Source organism: Orycteropus afer, unplaced genomic scaffold, assembly GCF_000298275.1.
Source record: "Orycteropus afer afer isolate SDZICR_OR568_19922 unplaced genomic scaffold, OryAfe1.0 scaffold00017, whole genome shotgun sequence".
In the NCBI taxonomy this organism is placed as follows: Eukaryota; Metazoa; Chordata; class Mammalia; order Tubulidentata; family Orycteropodidae; genus Orycteropus; species Orycteropus afer.
In genome coordinates this window covers 818,484-839,252 of record NW_006921604.1, presented here as the reverse complement: position 1 = coordinate 839,252, position 20,769 = coordinate 818,484, and the positions used below count along the sequence as shown (strand labels likewise).

Here is a 20,769-nt window from a genome sequence, read left to right as displayed (position 1 = left end):
CTTTGCTCTGTGTGCATATGGGTTTCTGCATGTGCACAGGCGTGTCTCTTTATGCACACTCTGTGTGCATTAGCATGCAGGACTCACACATTCATAGGCTGTCAAAGCTGGAGGGGACATTGGCATCCTTATTCATCCATTTCCTTGCTCATTCACTCATTCATTCCACAAATACACACTGAGCACTTTTGATGGGCCAGGGCTAGGGAAATCCAGAATGAATTAGGGGATGCAGCCCTGCCCCTGGTTCCCAGCTGTCAGTCTGGAGGTGAACTTTATCATGCTGGGGAAGCAGGCTGAAAAGACATTCTAGACCCCCACCCAGGATTCTCATTCAGTAGGTCTAGGTCGGGGATAGACATATATTTTTAAAACTCCTAGGGTAACTGACGTGTAGTAGGAGTAAGAGTCATGGCAGAGTCCAATTGTCTCATTTTATTGAGCTAATAACTTAGCATCAGAGGGGCGTTGTTGGGCCAGGACTGATGCTTAGAAGATAAATGGTCTTCTGTGGGTTATTTAACCTCACTGGACATGTGTCTTTATTTCTAAAACTGGAATAAAAGGTAGAGGGGTGTATGTGTGTGTGTGAGAGAGAGAGAGAGAATGACACTGATAGACTGATGCTCCTTTGGTTTTGTAGAATGGGTACCTCCCTTTCTCCTGGACACATGAAGCCCTCAGAGCTTGGTGATTATGGCTCCCTGGCCTCACCCAACAATGCTGCCCAGACCCATTACCCCTTTGCCTGGAGGGTCTTTGAAAGTGGAGACTGAGTGGCTGAGATGCAATTAGGACATGTGACCACTGGGGGGCGGCCTTGCATTTTCCTAGCTGCCAGCTGCAGAGTTGGTCTCATTGGAAGGACTGGAAGTTAGTCTTTGTACTCCAATGTCATCTACGGAACCAGGATCTTTACTTCCTTAAGCCTACAGTGGCTAGACTAGGACTCCCACCCTCTGAAGCAGTCCTTCCCAAATGAAAGGTTAGGATTGATATCTTTTTGCAGATGGAGAGGAAGAAAGATGTTTCTGAAGCCTTGTGGGGACAGCCTAGAGCTCCCCACAGATTGGCTCCAGGTAACCCAAGAAAGTAAAAGCTGAGTGATCCTCCAGCTCCAGAGAGATCAAGCCAACACAGCCCTAATCACTTTGTCTCAACCCAACCCTTTTTTTTCCCATCTGTGTAGTGGGTGGTTCCATCTCTTTGGAGGAGAGGGGATGAGTAACAACATCTTTTGGTGATGAGCTCAGCTCAGTAAGGGGGGATGAAGTTTGTCTGCAGTGTCTTCCATCTTAGGGAGCTCAGCCTCCAAGACCCTTAGCCTGCTGTGGCCCAGGGTGACAGCCCTGATGTACTTCTTCCTGTCTCATGACACTGCTTGTCCTAGCTTTCTGCTGATGACATTCATGTTTGTTGTTTGCCACACACCACAGAAGATTAAAAAATCAAGGCCTGGGTCCTTTCCTTTGGGGACTTAGTGGGCTTGGAGATAACAAGTGGTGTGTGTTGTGGCTTGAAAGGAGCTGGACTGGAGTTTAGGAGTGATGGGGTAGGGGAAACATGGCTGGAAGGATGGGTTAAGGCCAGACCATTAAGGGCCTTGAATGCAAGGCCAAAAATAATATTTAGCTGACAGCAGGCAAGGCGTGTGGCTCTTTTGTGAATATGCATTGTGGTTCTCAAGCTGAGGAGGGAAAGGCTCATGGCTTGGGAAATAGCCTGGGAGTTTTGCTTCATGAAGGTAAAGTGACTTGAGTGAATAAGCCCAAGAGGAAGGGTCAGAATATGCCCTTGAAATATTCCATACTATTTGTACAACTTGATTTGGGAGGCAGTGGTGGTTCACTGATAGAATTCTCACCTTCTGTGTGGGAAACAGGCTGGTATTCCTGGCCAGTGCACCTCAAGTGCAGCCATCAGCCATCTGTCACTGGAGGCTTGGGTGTTGCTATGATAGTCAACAGATTTCAGGGGAGGTTCCAGACTAAGACCAGGAAGAAGGGGCTGGTGATCGACCTCTGAAAATCAGCCAGTGAAAACCCTATGGATCACAGTGGTCTGAACCTGTTATGCACGGGGTCTCCAGAAGTCAGGACCTAACTCAGCAGCAGCTAGCAACAATGACAACGACACTTATTTCAAAATAAAAAACACAAAGGAAAGAAGGAAAAAGGACTGTGGCCTGGAACCTTGGGACAACCTGAAGGCAACATGGACAACCTGGTAATCCAGCCCTGCTTCTCCCCCCTTTGCCCTCCTGCCCGTACTCCGTGTGCAGGCTCACAAGTGTTTGTGGGTTTCCTGAATGACCCTCAGAGCCTCACTCTCTACAGTAGCTCCTCACACCATTCCTCTCTGTCAACACATTTGTCTCCAGCTTTTCTTGATGTCTTGTGGTTTTCCACACACCACAGAAGATCAGAAAATCACCAAGGCCTGGATCCTTTCCTTTGGGGAATTATGAGGGCTTGGAGATAACAAGGGGTGTATGTTGTAAGTTGAAAGGAGATGAACTAACAGTGGCTCACACCTTTACCCATCCCATTCCACATCGCTTCTCTGTATGCTCATAATTGGCTCCTCAGACTACCCTTTCCTCTCCTGCCTGACATGTTCTCTCCCTCAGAAGTCTCATCTGGGGTCTTTGGGCCTTCTCTCTACTCTCTCCATTATCTTGGCTCACACACATCTTCAGGTATCACCATCATGAAGAAAAAATTAAAGGCCTGAATTTGACCCTGTTTTTCTCCCTGTAGCTAAGACCTGTTCCCCTTTCTATGATGGACTCACAGGACATACAGTCTTTGCCCACTATTTCCCTCTCTCACCTGGCCCTCATTCACATGTTGAAAACTGGTTTCCACCCCACCTCTGACTGAATGGCCACCCCTGGGAGCCACCAATGACCCTCAGTCACTAAATCCAGTGTCTTTTCTCATTCTTCATTCCCCCTCATGTCTTAGTGACCTTTGCCCCTGCTGGGCACATGACCTGTCCCAACCTGCATCAGATCCCCAAGAGGTGCTCACCAAGCCCAACAGGATCTGGCCTTGGCAATCAGACCCTATTTGGCCAATGTCTTTTTCCAACTATTTGACCTTGGGGCCAGTTACTTAACCTCTTGTGCTTCAGTTTGCTTATCTATAAAATGGGGATAATAACAGTACTTACCTCACAGGGGCCTTGTGAGGATTAAGTGAAATTATGTACGTAAACATCTGAGAACAATGCCTGGCACAGAAGAAAACCTGGTGAGTTAGCTATTAGTGTGACCTTGCCTCATGCATCCACCCCCTGCTTTTCTGGGTTCTAGCATAGGTCCTGCCCTCCAACATGCATGTCCTGCTTTGATGCTGGGCCCCTGTACTTGACTTTCTGAAACTGCCTGGAAGTTGCAAATAACAGATCTTAGCTTAAGTGAGCTTTAGGAGGAAAGGAAATTGGCTCCAATAAGACAATCTAAGTCCAGGTCTGATGAGGCTTACTTTAGGGCTCCATGCTAAGCCAGGACTCTCTCTTGACTTCCCTGGGCTCTGTCTCCCTGGCCTAGGAGAAAGGAGCAACCTCAGGGTATCAAGATGGTACCATTAGCTCCTGAGACACTCTCTTCCTGACACAAAACTGATAGACATATCTGCTTCCAGGAAATTTCCAACTCTTGTACAGATTCATGAATCTCCTTGGGTGACCTGCCTCAGGCCCTGTGCTCATCCATGAACCAGTCAGTCACTAAGACCAAGGCTTAAGTTGATCAGAGCCCACCTTGGGAGAAATGGGGTAGTAGAGAGAATACCACCCAAAGGCTGGGAGCAGTGACCAAATGCTGAGAAATTCTGAGGATGACTAGGACAGGGAATGGGTAAACCAAGTAATATCCAAAGGTCACCTTCTCTAAGAATCCTTCTCTGAGTAAGTCCTCCTGACCGCAGTTTATTTCTATCACATCAAAATCTATAACTTTTTACATTTTTCTTCTTTTCTGGTTTGTTAGCTTTTAGTAGAACATAACCTTTCTAAGGGCAGGGAGACCAGGATGTTGTTTCCTGTTGTGTCCCCAGGCCTATATAGGACCTGGCGCCTAGAGCTGAAAGCAAACAAGCTTCAAAAGTCTGCTCCCTCTGCTTCCAACACTCCACATTCTGGTTCTTCTCCTTTCTTGGGTGCTCTTTTTCTTCTTTTTCTACTACCTCCTCTTGTTCTCTATGCCCCTAAACTCAGCTTTTCCACAAAGTTTAGCCATGGGGATCTCATTGAGGTAGATGCAGAGCCTTCATTATAGATTCTAAGAAAACTGTCCCCAAGTCTAAGTCTTTAGCCCCAATCTCTGAGTTCTAATGGCCTGGAGTACATGGCCCCTCAATAAACCATACTGTGGATTGTAAAACACTGTAGAGATGTTGCTTAGTAAAATGTGTAAGAGCTTAATGTCACTTCCCCCAAACTAGTCCCATTCTGACTCCCCAGTGTCTCATAACTTTGTGGATGTCCATCTATTGCTTTGAAAGTTCACCCAGCAGCACATGGAAGGGGATTTGAGTCAGCTGCACTTTTGCTTCACTTCAGTATCAGGGCAGAGGCTTCTGGCTTTCTGACCTCTTTGTCCCAACTGTCTTGTGACACACGTGGGGTCGGGAGGAGGTATATAGACAAAGAAAGGTGACTCCCTCATTCAGGGTTTGTTGAACAGTCTTGCCATGGCTCCTGGGCCCCTCCCAGCCTCTCTCCTCTACATATACACAGTCACTACCCTGAACCTGGTCAGGACCAATCTGGGATCTTTGACTACGGCTGCCAGTACTTCCTCTGGGACTCTGGGCATGTCCATGTGCTAATTTGTGGTCCAAGATTGAAGTCCCAGTGCTGAAGGTGTGAAGGATACAGAGACTTTCTTTGCTCAAGATAATTCTGCATTTCAACACTTCCTGAGTTGGAATAAGGAGGGCCCACTTCAGCTCTGCCTGCCTGGCGCTACACACAACAGCCTTGGGGAAGCTGCTCCTGAATTTACTGCAGTGTCTTTGTGGGCACTGTACACTCTTAGTCGCCTTTGTCAAGGCTGAGGTGAGCCGAGTGTTAGGAACAGCATTGTGTCTTCTTGTGAACAATGAGAGTCATGTTAGTGACCATGTTTGGACTTTTCACGTGGCCACCATGCTCAAGCCAATATCCAGCTCCACATTGCAGGCCCTCAGGATCCTTGAGAACACCCATTGGCTATTTTCTGTGGTTGGTCCTGACGCTTTGTTTTTTATTTGTATTTCACTAATTTATTAAATGCATTTCCTGTGAGCAGTCTCAAACTCTCTCTGGAACAAGGTGGGGAATACATTAATATTTAAAGTAAAATAAACACAGTGTCAGTGTGTGTGTCTTAGGTTGGAAATTCCTTAAGGGCAGGGACCATGTCTGTTTATATAGCACCTGGCACAGTGTCAAATTGAGGCTTAACAAATGAATTTTGATGAAGAGGAGAAAGAAGCTGCCTGCACTAAGACACTTGCAAAGATTTAGGCCTGCCTCTCCAGCTAGTGCTCTTCCAAACCCCCTTTTGAAAGGGTACCCTTCCTCATGTCTGACACAAATCGTCTCCCATTCCTTACATCTCCAGGCTCATTTCCCTCCTCTTGGCCCTGTCCACACACCCCTCCTGTCAGCCTTGACTTTGTCCACAAGCATACTCTCTTGAAAATGCTCACCCTTCCTCACACAAACGTAGCCATTCCCACACCTCACTCAGGGCCTCACGCTGCAACACCCAGCCCACCCTTTCACCCACTGCCCCAGCTCTGCGAGCTAGCCTAAGGCTGGGCAGCAGCGCATGATGCTAGGAAATGCCACCCAGCCTGGACTTGGAGGTGCTGTCCCCACTCGTGCCTTGGCCCTGTGGGGGCCTCCAGCCAGGCAGGGACCTAGCAGAGGGAGGGAGAGGATAAGCTGCTTCAGAACTCCAGATGCAGCAGTTAAAAAGAGGACAGAGGCAATGATCCTTCAAATTGCCACATCTGTATAATCTGCCTTTTATTTTCTGCTTCATGAAGTTTTATTTCCTATTATTTATTCACCTCCCCGCCCTCCCCTCCCCCGTATCCACTCCTTCTTAGCAGGCGACATGCTCAGATGGGCCCCTGAGCCCTGGCCTAGGCCTGGGCCCACCCCCACCCATCCCCTTGGACTGGCACCTGCTCTCCCCTCCTCTGACTCCCATTCTTCCTACCTCCCTGTTGGGTATCTTGGGACTGTACCAACCTCCATACACATACATTGTTTTGCTGTCCCTAAAGGCCCCTTGCTCTACCCACCAAGTAGCGATCTGAGGGACTATGTATGGGGAGGGGGGGAGAAGGGGATCATAAAGGTGAGGCCTGTCCCCAAATACGTATCACTGCCGTATCTCTGAGCCCAAGCTGCATGGGGAAGAGGAACCCAAGAGTCCTAGAGCTCACAGCCAAGTGATGCTCCCACCTCCACGAGCCCTCTACTTACTCCTCTTTCTTGTGCCTGTCATTTTCCCACCCTCTCCACTGAGTACTTTTCCCCCTCTTCCCTCTAGCTCCTGGGGGCCAGTGGTCGGAGTTGGGCTGGACTCAGCCTGGGTGCAGGGGATACTAAGATGGGAAAGAGGGGGACCAACCAAGACTGTGCAGGGAGGCACAGCACTTGGCCTATTTTTAGGATCCAAGCACCCACCTGCCCTTTCCCCACCCAGTTTTAGGAACTAAGAGCCAGGTAAGAAAAGGCCCAGGCCTTTGGGTTTGTCTGGAAGGGCTGCAGGCCAGAGAGTATGGGTTGAGAAAGTGTTTGGGAAAGGACGCTCAAATTTTGTCGAGAGACACGGCTAGAGGCCTCCTGATCCCTCTCTGGAGCCCAGAAGTGCCTTTTTCCAGGAAGAGAAGTCAGACCTTCAGGCCTGAGTATTGAGTGGTACCAACAGTTAACATGCTTGGTTGCTAACTTAAAGTTGGAGATTGGAGTCCACCCGGAGGTGCCTTGGAAGAAAGGCCTGGCAATCTACTTCTCAAAAAATCAGCCACTGAAAAGCTTATGGAGCATAATAGTTCTACTCTGACACACATGGGGTTGCCAAGATTCAGAGCTGACTCAAAGGTAAATGGTGTAGCCATCAGTGCTTGAACCCACCCAGATTGGGAGGGTAGAGAAGATAGATGGTAGAGAAAGGCCTGGAATGGGCATGAGGAACTTGAAAAATATTATCTGAAATCCGACAGCACTTTATATGTACCTCTCCTATGGCCTTCACTGCTTTCCTACCTTGCTCTATACTTTTGTATGTCTCCTTTCAATGCTATAGCAAAATCCTCATTCCCCCAGCCACTATTGTTAAGTGCCATTGAGTCAATCCTGACTCATTGTTGTTTGTTTTATTGTTGTTATGTGCCATTGAGTTGGACCCGACTCATAGCGACCCCTCTCCCATCTTCCTTCTGAGTGGTTGGTGGGTTTGAACCACCAGCCTTCTGGTTAGCAGTCAAGTGCCTTAGCCACTATGCTACCAGAGCTCCCGTTCCTGACTCATAGTGACCCTATAACATAGAGTAGAACTGTCCCATAGAGTTTCCTAGGCTGTAATCTTTATGGGAGCAGATGACCAAGTCTTTCTCCTTCAGAGTGGCTGGGTGGATTGGAACCACTGACCTGGTTAGCAGTTGAGTGCTTATCTCTTGTGCCACCAGGGCTCCTTCCAACCTATATTAACTGTGGCTAATTAGCACCCTTCTGGCTTCTTCCCTGCTGTGGAATCTTATAGAAGCCCAGCTTTAACTCAGTGAGCTGAGTCAGGACCCAAGCAGCCCGCCTGCTTGGTGGGGTGGGGCACTGGAAGCCACCCTACCTCCACCCTAAACAGGGACCAGATTCCAAATGTGGAAATATGGTGGTTGCCTGATGGAAAATTACCTGGGGAATTTGGGAGACAGAGGGTCTCATACCTGAGTCAGTCAGATGAGGCCCTGAATGCTTTCCACTGACCCAGGTAACTATCAAATCAGAATGTTAGAACTGGAGATCATGTGGCCCAAGCCATGCATTTTATACATGAGGAAACTGAGGAGTCTCCTGGGGTCACCAGTGGGTGGTGACAGGGTGAGGCTACAGCCCCACACTCCCCTTTCTGGGCCCTTTTAGCACCATCTCTGGGCCATTCTCTCCCAAGAGGACTGAGCTGAGTTTGTAGGGATATGAAGGGTGAGCAAGAGCCTTGTTATTATGACAATTAATGCACAGACTCTAATAGCATAAAAATAAACCAAACCACTGCCGTCAAGTTAACTCAAAGAGATCCTATAGGACAGAGTTGTTATTGTTGTTGTTATGTGCCATGGAGTCAGACCCAACTCATAGGACAGAGTAGAACTGCCTATTAGGGTTCCCAAGGCTGTAAATCTTTACAGAAGCAGACTGCCTCATCTTTCTCCCACCGAACAGCTGGTGGATTTGAACAGCTGACCTTCTGGTTAGCAGCTGAGTGCTTCAGCCCTGCACCACAAGAGCTTCATCAGGCTCTAATAAGATCCACAAATTCAACCTATGGACTAACAGGCAGAGCAGGCCCTTTCCCTATCATTGGGAAAGAGGTTGGTTCCAGCGAGAAAATGGCTATACTTTCACAGGTAAAAAAAAAAAAACATCCATAACCTTCATAACCACCAAGAGATACTTTCACCAAGCCTTGCCCCCTTCTTTCTTTCTCTTTTTCTCTTCCTTTATTTCTTTGGTGGAGAAATGAGGTTCCATTCAGGATAAGCTCATCCATTTTACGGATGATTTCTTTTCTGCTGCAGTTACTTCTCCTGGCAGGTGGGTGGGTAGATTAGGCCATCAGAACCTCTCATCTCCCCAGGGGCATATAAGTGCAGGAGCCAATGTTGCACACAGCTGGGGGCCCCACCTAGGAGGCAGGGGCAGGGGTGACAAAGCTGGTATGATGATGATGATGCAAAGACAAGGAGTTTCCAATGCTTGGGCAAGGCCTGGAGTTGTCAAACCTGCTACTAATGACACTCCCTTACCTCCAAAAAAAAAAGACAAATACAAAACAAAAAAGCAAACATTTATTTGTAGATGAACATGTCTCTCATTCAAAGACAGCTCCTGGAGCTGAGTAGCAGGCAGCAGACAGTCCTGTGTGCATGGCTGTGTGTATGTGTGTGTAGGTGTGCACGTACGTGTGTGCCATACTCTGCATCACATGGGGGAGGGCCCTTAGCTGGGGGAGAGAGTTCCTTGACTGGAGAGAAGGGAGGAGGGAGTTTGATGGAGAGAGAGGGGACCCAGGAGAGGGAGGGGAAAGTGGGGGGTCTTCAGAAAGGTGGGGAAGGGAGGCGGGGTTGGGGGGAGGGTGTGGGTTTCATGCTGTTACTAGTGTGATTTATCCCTAATGAGTTCTCAGCACATGGCTGCTCCTGGCTCACTCCAGGGGCCAGCACAGCCTCCCGCGGGCTGAGCCCTCCCGGCTCCGCAGCAACAGCCACTGCTCGCTCAGAAAAAGAGCCAATTTCCACACTGCACAGTCCGCTTCACTCAAGGGGAAATCACATTTCCTTGGGAGAGCCGCGGGCAGTGCTTCACTCCACAGCCTGGATGGTTGCCACTGGGCACAGATGTGGGGAAACTGGGCCCGGCTTTCCCTCTCCCCAAGCCAGAGCCCCACTCCCTGCCTTTCCCCTCTGGACAGGGCTGAGTCCCTCGCCTCAAATCTCCTGGGTCGGGGGCAGCTTCCCACAGCTGGGGCTTAGCTTTGCTGCTTCTCAAGAGTAGGGTGTTGCCTAGTGGAAGATGCCAACTGGAAGGACAGGAGAGAAGAGAGGGCCAAAGCGTTCATGCTGCCTCCTCCACCTTCTTCCAGGTGGAGCCCAGGTTCTGTTCTAGAACGGGAGGGGGCTTAGTGATGCGAAGGTGGGGTTGATGGTGATGGTTTGTGCTTGGGAGTGAGGGGTGCATCAGGGAATGGAGATAGTGACCTCCAGTGTCTGTGTCCCCAACTCCTCACAGAGCCAGAAAGAAGAGAAGAAAGTAAGAAGGGGCAGAAGCCAAAGAGAGAGGGAGATGGTAAGGGGGAAGGGGAACTTCTTCCTGGCTGGTGGATTTTAAAATGCTGAGGCTCCCTTTGGCTCACTGCAGACCTTCCGGGAGCATTCATTTTGTCTTTCCAAGGTCCACAGCCCTGGAGACACAAAGTCAAAGGGGAAAGGAATCATTACATGAGGCTCAGCAGAAGAGGGACTGGAATAAGAAAGTAAAAGAGACAAAAGAGAAGAATAAAAAAGGAAGGAGAGAGTAAGAGAGGAAGTGGTTTCTGTGGGATGAATTCTTTCACCAGAACACAGCCAGGTTTGGCTGGTTGTCAGGAAGGGGGCACCTGAACTTCAGGCAGAGAGTAATCGCCCCCCTGCAGAGGCAAGGTCTTTATCACACTCAAGGTCAGAAGGGGGCTGCCAAGGGGAAGCTTGAAGGGAGATTTAGGGCCAAGGGTGAGGGAGAATTGGGATTCAGCCTGGCACCCCTGCTCCTGCCCCAGCTTTTCTTCTCAGCCTAGAGGCTGACCATGGGGCCTTCTATCCACAGCTGACTCACAAAGTGGGGAGTGTGTGGCAGCACCCTTGGCAGTGGATGACAGGGCAAGTAACTCCTGTCCCTCACTATGTAGCAAAGGATGCCTTGAGGTCTCTGTGGAAGCCTGGCCATGATGTCTAGCCAACTGAGGCTTTTGGTTTGGATTCAGTTCGGTCTTAGACCAGGGATCAGCTGTAGCCCCAGCTCCTCTGCTGACTAGCTGAATGACCTTGCAAAAGTCAAGACTCAGTCTCAGTTTTCCCAACTGCAAAATGGGGCCAATGTTCAGAATCAGAGAGGAAAATTTATGTGAATGGATTTTGTAAACTAAGTGAAATGTTATTTTAAGTTCCGAGGAGGAGAGAGGACAGGGAGAGCTATTAATAGGTGAAAGAGAGAGGGTGTACCTGAGCAGGGCTAAAGCTGAAGCACAAACCCACTGACTATGGGCACGTAGTGAAGTCTTCCTACTCCTCTGCCTACTTTCAAAGGTCAATGACATCATGAGCTGTCTCAAAAAGGGCTTATGTTTTTATATGGAGGCCCTGGCACCTCGGAAGAAAGGCCTGGCAAGCTACTTCAGAAAAATCAGCCACTGAATACCATATGGAACACTGTTCTACTCTGACACACATGGGATCACTGTGAGTCAGAAGTGAGTCAATGGTAACTGGTTTGGGTTACACGTATAGAAAATGTTCCTGTGTGTATGTGGTGGAGGCAGGAGGATGATGAGGGCAGGTGGGCATGGGGAAACGTTAGCAAGTTCCTCAACTTCTCTGCTTCATATTTTAATGTACACCTTGACCACAAAATCCTCTTGCCTGAAGTTGCTGGGAGTATCAAGTGCATACTTGGGACATGGTGGGCAGAAAATAAATGTTTTTTAGTAACAACCTATGGCAAGAATATTAGAGAAGTGAGAAGAAGACAGGAGGATGGGAAGCATTGGAGCTAGCCTGAAGGCTTGCCTTGGAGGCGGAGAGTCAGAGGGCCAGAGGGTTACATACAGCAACTTCAGCCAGCCTTAGAAAGACTGGTTCTCCCAACCTAGTGGGCCCCAGGCAAGGCTGGAGTTGCACTGTGTCCCAACAAGAACCCTTTTGCCCTTCAGGGACTGTATGGTCCATAGGCTTCCTGTGAGCTCCTTGCATACTCAGCTGTCCACCAGCTGGGTGGAGGGTGGACAAGGAGGGCTGGAGGAAAAGGGGTGAAGGTGATGGACCCAGGAGAGCTGAGTGCCTGGAAAGCTGATGGAGGTCTTGCTGCATAGATAGTGAAAGGGATTGTTCCAGGACCATGAGGGCTCAGGGTGCAATACAAGGGAGCATGGACCTGAATGCCTCAGGAATGTGTCAGGCACAGCAACACCCCTCCCTTCACACTCAGCCTCTGCAGCCCTCCTGTAAGTCTTCCTTCTCTTTCCTCTCACACCCCTTCTCTAAAGTGACTCCTTATGTGCCACCCAACTTCTCCCACAACCCCCCAATGCTGGGCACCTCAATTTGTCTCTCTCCCACAACACACAGATGACTGTACTTCCCAAGCTCCAAAGAGGGACCTATGGTCTAACCATGGCCAGAGTATCAGGGTAGGTACAGGTACCTGCTGGACTTGGAACATGCCACATACTCCCCAAACATCTGCTCAGAGAGGATCAAAACACCCCAGGGTGCTCAGTTCATTTCACAGAAGGAAAAGTGAGTCCTGAACCATGTTGTCACTTGAGAGTTGGAGCAAATATAGCAGGGGCACTCAAGTGGAGGGAGGGTTTTGGCTGCAAATGTAAATTTTAGCTCTGCAAGCTCCTCAGGGTGCCATGCATCTCAACATAACTGGTGTGTGTGTGTGTGTGTGTGTGTGTGTGTGTGTGGCTCACTGTGGCCCCAGAGCCATGTAGGCAGGTCATCTTAGAGCTTGGAACCAAGAGGTTCAGAAGCAAGAAGAGTCTCAGGTATAATGAGATTAGTCCTATTATTGAAAAAGAAACCTCATCTCAAGATTTCACTCAGAAGAGATGGGGAACAGGCTTTCTTCATGGGAAAGTCCCTCATGGCTCAACTCTTCTCATGCCCCATCTCTCCACCTTTCTGCCCAGCCTCAGAGTCCTGAGTGGGTGCAGAATTTCCATCTGACTCTGCTCCTGGCTGTTGTCTGCCTGGCTGCTCTTTGTCAGCATTAACCTAGGCTTGGAGGCTGCAGACCTCTGCCCCTCCTTCTAGCTGGGTCTCACATGGAGAGGGTCCAAGCAGCCCCCAGGCAGCCCCTGTGGGACAAGCACCCTATCGGAAGCAGAGGGCTTGCAGTCAGTCACCCTTGTATTTTTACCCTGTTCTCCCAAATTCCCCACCAGGGGTTATCCCCAGTCCCTGCAGACTCCCTCATCCCTCCCTTCACCCTCTACCACCCTGCATTTCTGCACTGCTCAGTCATTCCAGATCTTTAGAAAGCAGGCTCTCAGTGACAGCCCCAGAACCTCTCTGGGGTCCCGACCATCTGATGAAGGCCCCGTGGTGGGCCTAAGAGGGCGGTACATTCTATCTTGAGAAGTTATTTCATTTTTCTGACCCTCAGTTTTCTCATATGTAAAATAGGGCTAAGCTCAAATTAACTTATGTAAAGCTCACTACACTGTACCTAGTATATGATAAATGTCTTCAAGCACTGTTTATGTATGCTGTAGTTAATAGCTATTCTCAGTTCAATCACCAACCCTCCCCACTGACCCTGGCTTCCTGTTGATAACAACAACTACTATTTGTGGGGAGTTTATGAGTGGCCGGCACTATGCCGTTTGCTCATTTTATCCCAGTATTTATTTAAACCAAAAAAAACCAAACTCACTGCTACGGAATCAGATCCAACTTGTAACAACCCCTCCTTGGGTCTGAGGTGGTATCACTACAGAAGTAGATTGCCCAACCTTCCTTCCGAGCAGTAGCTGGTGGGTTTGAACTACCAGCCTTCTGGTTAGCAGTCAAATGCCTTAGGCACTACGTCACCAGAGCTCCTAGCATTTATTTAGAGCTGAGGAAATCAAGGCTTGGAGTAAATGATTTACCCAATTTTAACCATCTATTAAGTGCAGAGGGAGAGTGCCAAGGCAGGGCTCTTGGACATTATATGGTCCCTTTCAAACCACAGAAGGAGCTATGGTGGTGCAGTGGTTAAAGTATTTGCCTGCTAGCCAAAGGTCATTGGTTCGAGCCATGAGCCTCTTTGCAGGAGAAAGATGAGGCAGTCTGTTTCCATAAAGATTTATAGTCTTGGAAACCCTATGGTGCAGTTCTACTCTATCCAAAAGGGTTACTGAGTTGGAATCAACTCGATGGCAGTGGGTGGGTTCAATCCACAGCAGTAGCTGGGTGGTGCAATGGTTAAAGCACTCTGCTGCTAACCAAAAGGTTAGAGGTTTGGGTTCACCCAGAGGCACTTAGAAGAAAGGCCTGGTGAGCTTCTGAAAATCCAGCCACTGAAAACCCTATGGAGCAAAGTCCTAGTCTGACACACATGCTTTGCCATGAATCATGTTGGCTTGACAGCAACTGGTTTGTTTTTCCAACCCATAGCCCCACAGTAAGCTCACTGGGCACCTGGTGAGGTTCCCGAGAGAAAGCCCAACATCAAGTTGCCTCCTTTCCCAGTCAGCCCCAAAGCCAGAGATGAAGAGTAATGGTTTATTGAGTCATATGGCAATGGTGGGTTGTCTTTATAAAAGAAAGAAGCATCAAGGAGAGAAGTCTGACATGGCAGGGAGACAATTCACATGGAGGTCAAAGTCTGGAGGATGGAGAGAGGGAAGCTTGTCCCAAACAGAGCTTCATTTACAGTATTTACAGTCAGGTGTGGGGACAAGAGCTGTGAGGCACCCAAAAGTGAACCTCCATTGTTGGTTTCAAGGGGCTACACTTCAGGGTCTCTTTAGACATGGTAGGCTTGGACTGCAGGAAGCACACTGGCTTGGAAAGAGCTATTAGGAAAGGGAAGCGAGTCCCCAGTATTCCGCCCTGCTCTGCCCTGGGCACGAGATGCACCTTACACCGTCCCAGGGACCAGGAGCCAGGGGCCCTTTGGAATGTTTGTCCCAAGCTGTTTTAGGTTGGCCTAGCTGATGGCAGCTCCTGGATGAGAACCCAGAGTGGTGTTTGTACATTCACAGGAGCAGGCAAAGGAAGGTCAGTTGGTAATAGGGTACAGTTTTGGATTGACTAGACCCAGCTCTCAGCCCATACCCAAGAAAGAGGCATAGGAAGAGCCAAGCAAAGTGAGTGAAAAAGGTGGGCAGGCGGGGAGGTGACTGTCAGGGTCGCTGGGGGAGAACGCCTTTGCACTGGGCTATGGTTTGTGGGTTGGATGGGAGTGATAACAGCCCACAATTGCTAGAGCTGTGTTGATGACAGAGTCAGGAGGCACCCTTGTTCACCCCTCAGGCCATCCCCTCAAGATTGTCCAGCTGTTCCCTCTTCTCTCCTTTGGTGGGAAGCCGCCGGGGGCCAGTGTCTCCTCTGATTTTGTCTCTTGCAGAATGGGATGATTCTCTTTCCCTGGGACTCCTGCCCCTCTTTAAGGAGTCTTAGAGGATAGTTTGGCCTTCTCCAAGGTCATTGTGTCTTTCATGGTTCATTAAATTAACCACACGGGGAGTGAGCCGCAATGCTGGACTTGTGGTTATTTTTCATGTAATAAATAAAGATTCCTTTGTGTGACTCTCTGGGGCCTGTCCCAGGCTGAGTCCTCCTGTTGCTCAGTCGCTCCCACTGTCCCCATGGCAACTACAGATGGTCAAAGGCCGTAGCAGTGGTGGGCGGTGCACTCGGCCTTGATGTGGAACTGTAATAATATGGGGAACCTGGACATGTTAAAAAAAATAACAACACTGCTGGTCAGAAGGGGAAATTGCACCATAGTTTTCCCCTGCATCTGCTGACCTTTAAGACAGCACAAGTTAATCATTTATCCCTCTTGCCTATCTGATCATCAAAGATTAACTCCTCTCTGGCCCTATTTCCTCCTTCTCTGGCCTCACCTTTGAGTTTCTGGCCAGAATGAGAGGAGTTGCTTCTCTGCCCCCTTCCCTGATAATTGCTTTGACCTTCAACACCCTCAATTAAGGGAGAGGGCAATAGAGAACATTACATCTGGAACCCTGAGGACCCAAGCATACTGGGAGATAATATGGATCTTCCATAGCCTTGCACAAACAGGACCAGGTCAGATAACCTTCATCTTAAAGCCCAGGGGTGAGAATCTGGATTGGTCAAAGGGATCAGGTTTGAGGCCCAGGACAGGATAGGCATCCAGGAGACCCAGCAGGAAGATGCCTTGGTGCTTCAGCCCACCTCACTGTCCTCCATTATGGTTAAACTGAACAGAAAGGTGGCTTGGGGTTGAACTCATCTGGGCAGTAGAGCCCAGGTCAGCCATCATGCTTGTCACTTCTGCAACTCCAGAACCAGGAGGAGAGGGGACATTTACGGAATGGTGGTCCTGCCAGGCCTGAGAGATGGTCCAGCAGGGCCAGCCATATTTGCATTGTTGATTTTCTCTGGCTTTAGGTTCTCTATGAGACCCAAGGCCATCATGGAAGTATGGTCTCACAAGCTTCTCTTTCTAGGGGATGGGTTTCCTAAAAAACCCAACCCAGGGTCCCAGGATGAGAAAGAGGTTATGAATTGCCTTGCAGTTGATTCTCTGGATGTCGCCACTGAATGTTGTCCACTTCTTTCAAAGCAAATATCAGGGAACATGGTGGAGCAAAGGATTACTGAGTAAGAATTTCGATGCTGAGCCATTTAGATGGTAAACATGGATGGCAGGAGAGCATTCTAGGTATTGGAAAGCTCCCAAGACAAGGGCAGCTGTGCCTCTTAGTCAGTGTCTGCTTTTGGACTGTAAGCCCCGGGGGCAGGAGGTCCTCTCTTCAACTCTTCAACTTTTCTTGTGCCCACCCTTTCCCCTCCCCTCAAGATCTGAGCCCAGAACCTTACATAAAACAAGACTTAATGGACACAGTCTTGGGTACTAGGAGGGAGACTGCTGCAGGCAAGTCTCTTCCCTCTGCCCTCTTTCTCACAAACAACCAGGTACACTGCTCTGCTTCTACCTCCTTGGGCTCTACAAACATCACCTGTCTCTTCAAGCCCTTCCTCTAACGTAGGGGCTCCAAGCTTTCAGACACATTTTGATCAAACACCCATCCCACCCCACACAGCAGAGGGCCTGTGTGGCCCCAGAGGCAACTTACTCAGCAAGCTGGAGTTGGGGAAGCGCCAGGCCTCACTGTAGGAGGAGTAGGGGGTGTGGCTGTAGGTGTTGCCAGAGTACTCACTTCCTGTTGGAGGCACACAGGAGAGAGACCTGTGAGGTGGTAGGCAGCACTGTCGGGGCTGGCAGTGAATGAGCCTGGGGGGCCCAAATAGCAGGGACAGTAGAGTTCAGAAGGCCCCTCCATCATTCCTTGGGGAGCCCTTCAGCCTGCATCATTTTGGGTGATGACGTTTTTGCCACATCCTAGAGGTACTTCCCTGACACTGACAGGCTGCAATCCTCACAGAAGCCCCAGGAAGTAGAGCTTATTATCGTCATTTTCCTTGTAAAAAAAATTGAGGGTCAGAGATCTGTAGAAGCTCACACAGCTGGACCGTTTGGTGAATTTGGAAGTTGTGCTATGACTCCAGGGTCCAGCTTGTAACTGCTGCTTCTATTACTGTCTGGACCTTCTGCAGAAAGGCCTTTTTGGGAGGGACCCCTGGAGGGTTTTAGAGGTGAAAGAGAAATCTGTAATGTATGTATGTAGGTGGAATCCCTGGATGGTGAATATGGTTAATGTGCTTGGCTACTAACTGAAAGAGTGGAGGTTCAAGTCTACTCAGAGGTGCCTGAGAAGGAAGGCCTGGTGATCTACTTCTGAAAAATCAGTGACTGAAAATCCTTTAGAGCACAGTTCTACTCTGACACACATGGGGTCACCATGAGTCAAAACTGATTTGGTGTCATCTGGTACATATGCATGTAAACTTTTTAGCCTGCTAAGCACAAATGAGTTTGTTGAGGAGGAGTACATTTATGTATGTGTGTGTGTGTGATTAAGAAAAGAAGAGACAAGAACTTGGAGAGCACAAACCACCTATGTATGCTCTTGGAGAAGCTGGGTCCTGAGCTTTGAGGAGTTAGCTGTTCCATGCTGAGTCCATCACTTTAAGCAACTCAGTGCATGAATTGACACAAAGTAAATTAGATCATCTCCATCTGTGAATGGATTCTTGGCTTTACACAAGGAATTACCACTGGAATCCTTTAAATTACAACAAAGTCAGCTATAGTCACCACAACTACCATTGGTAAGAGCTTAACGTTTGCAAAGCACTTTCACACACATCTTACTTGTTTATTCTCAGTATCATCCTATGAAGTGCTCATTGATACTGTCAATTTGTGGAAGAGGTATTTGAGTGCAGCAAGATTAAGTAGTTTGCCTCAAATCACACTGTTGGTAAGTGGCAGAACAGACCTTGACCTTGGGCTCTTAATTCTAAATTCCAGATAATCCCTTTATGCACTTAAAAGATGATTCTGTTTACACAGCAAGGTTCCTGCCAACCCTGAGATCCAATGAATGTCTATGCAGTCTTTCAAAAACTCATCTACTATTGTGAGCTAAGTGCCCTCTGTGGCTTATAATCTCCTTCCCAGACTCTCTATTGGGCAGGCTTGAAACCCCTCATTCTGGAATTGGACTGCCCTGAGTCAAATCCTCACTCTCCACTTACTACTATGTAACCTTGCACAAGGCATTTAACCTCTTTGAGCCTTGATTTTTCTCATCCGTGAAATGGGGCAAATCATTGTGCTTATTGTATTGGGTTGTAGCAAAGATCAAATGAGACAAACACACATTAAATCCATATAATACCAAAAAAACCAAACTCTAAACTCACTGCCATCGCATAGGTTCTGATTCACGCTCCAAGGAGCGACCCCTCCTTTAATATCTGAGGCAGTATTTCTACAGAAGTAGATTGGATCTTAACTTTTATTATTTTCCCATCAAACAGGTGTTAAAATAAAGTTCAGCAGAGGTTCAAATTTGTCATATAATCAGTGATAAATCCTGGCTGGGGCTGCTTCTTTACCAGAGAAGTGGGTATTGGCACAGGAGAAATGGAAGTGAAGAGGAAGAGCGTAAAGCAGAGGAAGGCTACTGGATGCTCCATTTTTTGGGAGTCAGGGATAGGCAGTGAGACAGCAAGTTCCACAGGAATAATGTCTAACACACACACAAATAAAAGAACAAACTCACTGCCAATGAGTCGGATCCAACTCATAGTGACCCCTCCTTGGCTTTCCAAGGCAGTATCACTACAGAAGTAGATTGCCCAATCTTTCTTCCAAGGAGCAGCTGGTGGGTTTAAACCACCAGCCTTCTGGTTAGCAGTCTTAGGCACTATGCCACCAGAACTCCTTCTGTCTAACAGAAAATTAAAAAAAAAAAAAAAAAGGAAAACTAAAAGTTGATCTGACACAACCGTGTGTTTCAGAAATGAAGGAGCTGCTAGTTAGAAAGGGGAAGACATTTGTCAAAGGCCACACATTCAATGAGAGCTGAAATACAGCCCTGGCCCCCTAACTCCTACTCCAGTGCTCTTCCTTGTATCCCACGGATCAGCTTTACTGCTGATGTACCCCAGAGCTGGTTTCAGTTAGGTCCTTGGAGGAAATGCATTCCTTGCTACACTGGCTACATAGCAAGGGTTCTCTGACACTTTACCCTGTCCCACGCAATGTCAAACACTCCCGGCTCAATGTGGAAAAAGAAAAACGTGTTTGTGTTCTCATTTTGCTACTCATTCATACATTCTTATACATTCATACTCATTCACCACTTATTCATTATTTAACTTACACTTACTGAGTACCTATCTGCCTCAGTCACATGGAAATTGGGGTAAAGTCAAGGGGTTGGTACACTCTGGGTGCAGCATCGTCCCACCACCAGATATTTCAACCTGTCTGCAGCCACAGCACATGAAATGTCCCTGAGCCTAAGAAAGGCTAATGCCACCTCTTTGCTCTGCATCCCACCCTACCCACCTTCCCAGGGACTTGGCTCCTATGATTATTCCCTCTCTTTTTTTGCTTCATCAATCTTTCCTTTGTAAATTCATTATTCTCTTCATCCTGTAAACATGCTCTGGTATCTTCTATCTTTTAAAAGTTCTCTCCTACCCCCATAATCACCTCCAGCTATCAGTCCATTTCTCTGCTCCATAATCTCTTTCTTCACCTTCTTGTTTTCCTCCAACCAGGTCACTAATGATCCCTTCAAAATCCCTACAACCTCTATTCTAATCATTCCAATAATCACTTCTATGTCACTCACTCAACCTCTTAGTGGACTTGGATTCAGCTCTTCACAACATCTATGGCTTTCACATATCCACTCTCCTGGTTTGCTTCCTAACTCACTGGGCTTTCCTATTCAGTTTTCTTTGCTGGTTCCCTCTTTGTTAGACTTCAAAATGTGGAAGAACTCCAGGGTTTCGTTTGCCGGCCTTCTGTGCTTTCCCAGCTCCTTCTCTTTCTAGTGATCTTATCTAATCCCTTGGAATTAAACAATACCCCTGTGCAATGGCTGAAATTTATACCCAGAATTCTTCCTGACTTCACACATATCATGGGCCTATTGACTTATTTAATTGGGAACTTACTAGGACAAACAGAGCTCTTGATTTCCACCTTCCAACTCACTAAACATGTTCCTTTTCTAGTCTCCCACTGCCATTCGTACAGTTTCCCAAGTCCAAAACCTAGAGTCACCCTTGTTTCCTCTATTTTCTCACCCCTATAACTAATTCACCAGCAAGTCATGTTGGCTATACCACCAAAACATAGCCTCAGTGTTCATATCTCCCACCTTAGTCCAAGTTACTATCATCTCTTGCATGAACTACTGCAATAGCCTGCTAACTGATCTCTATGCTTCCTTTCTTAACTTTCTACAATCCATTCTTCAAACAAACTAAGTAGTCTTTTAAAACTTGGCCCAATCGTTATCAACATCCTCATCTTGTAGTGTTTTCCTCCCTTACTCTCTATTTTCTAGATAGACTCACCCCCTTTCTGTGAGCTATTATGCTCAACCAGTTCCTGCCTTAGGGCCTTTGCACTTACTGTTCTTTCTGGCCAGGGATGATTTGG

The 20,769-nt window shown here is 48.1% G+C and overlaps 1 protein-coding gene across 1 annotated transcript in view; it reads right to left on the bottom strand.

Annotated features, from left to right (window-relative positions):
- Positions 1–15,344: 15,344 nt before the first annotated feature.
- PAX8 (paired box 8) overlaps positions 15,345–20,769 on the bottom strand; it is a 103,069-nt gene continuing 97,644 nt past the window's right edge. The window contains exons 14-15 of the mRNA XM_007959505.1: positions 16,817–16,903; positions 15,345–15,421 (exon numbers count right to left, since the gene is read on the bottom strand). Of these exons, the coding sequence (XP_007957696.1) occupies positions 15,345–15,421; positions 16,817–16,903 (164 nt within the window). The remainder of the gene's footprint in view (positions 15,422–16,816; positions 16,904–20,769) is intronic.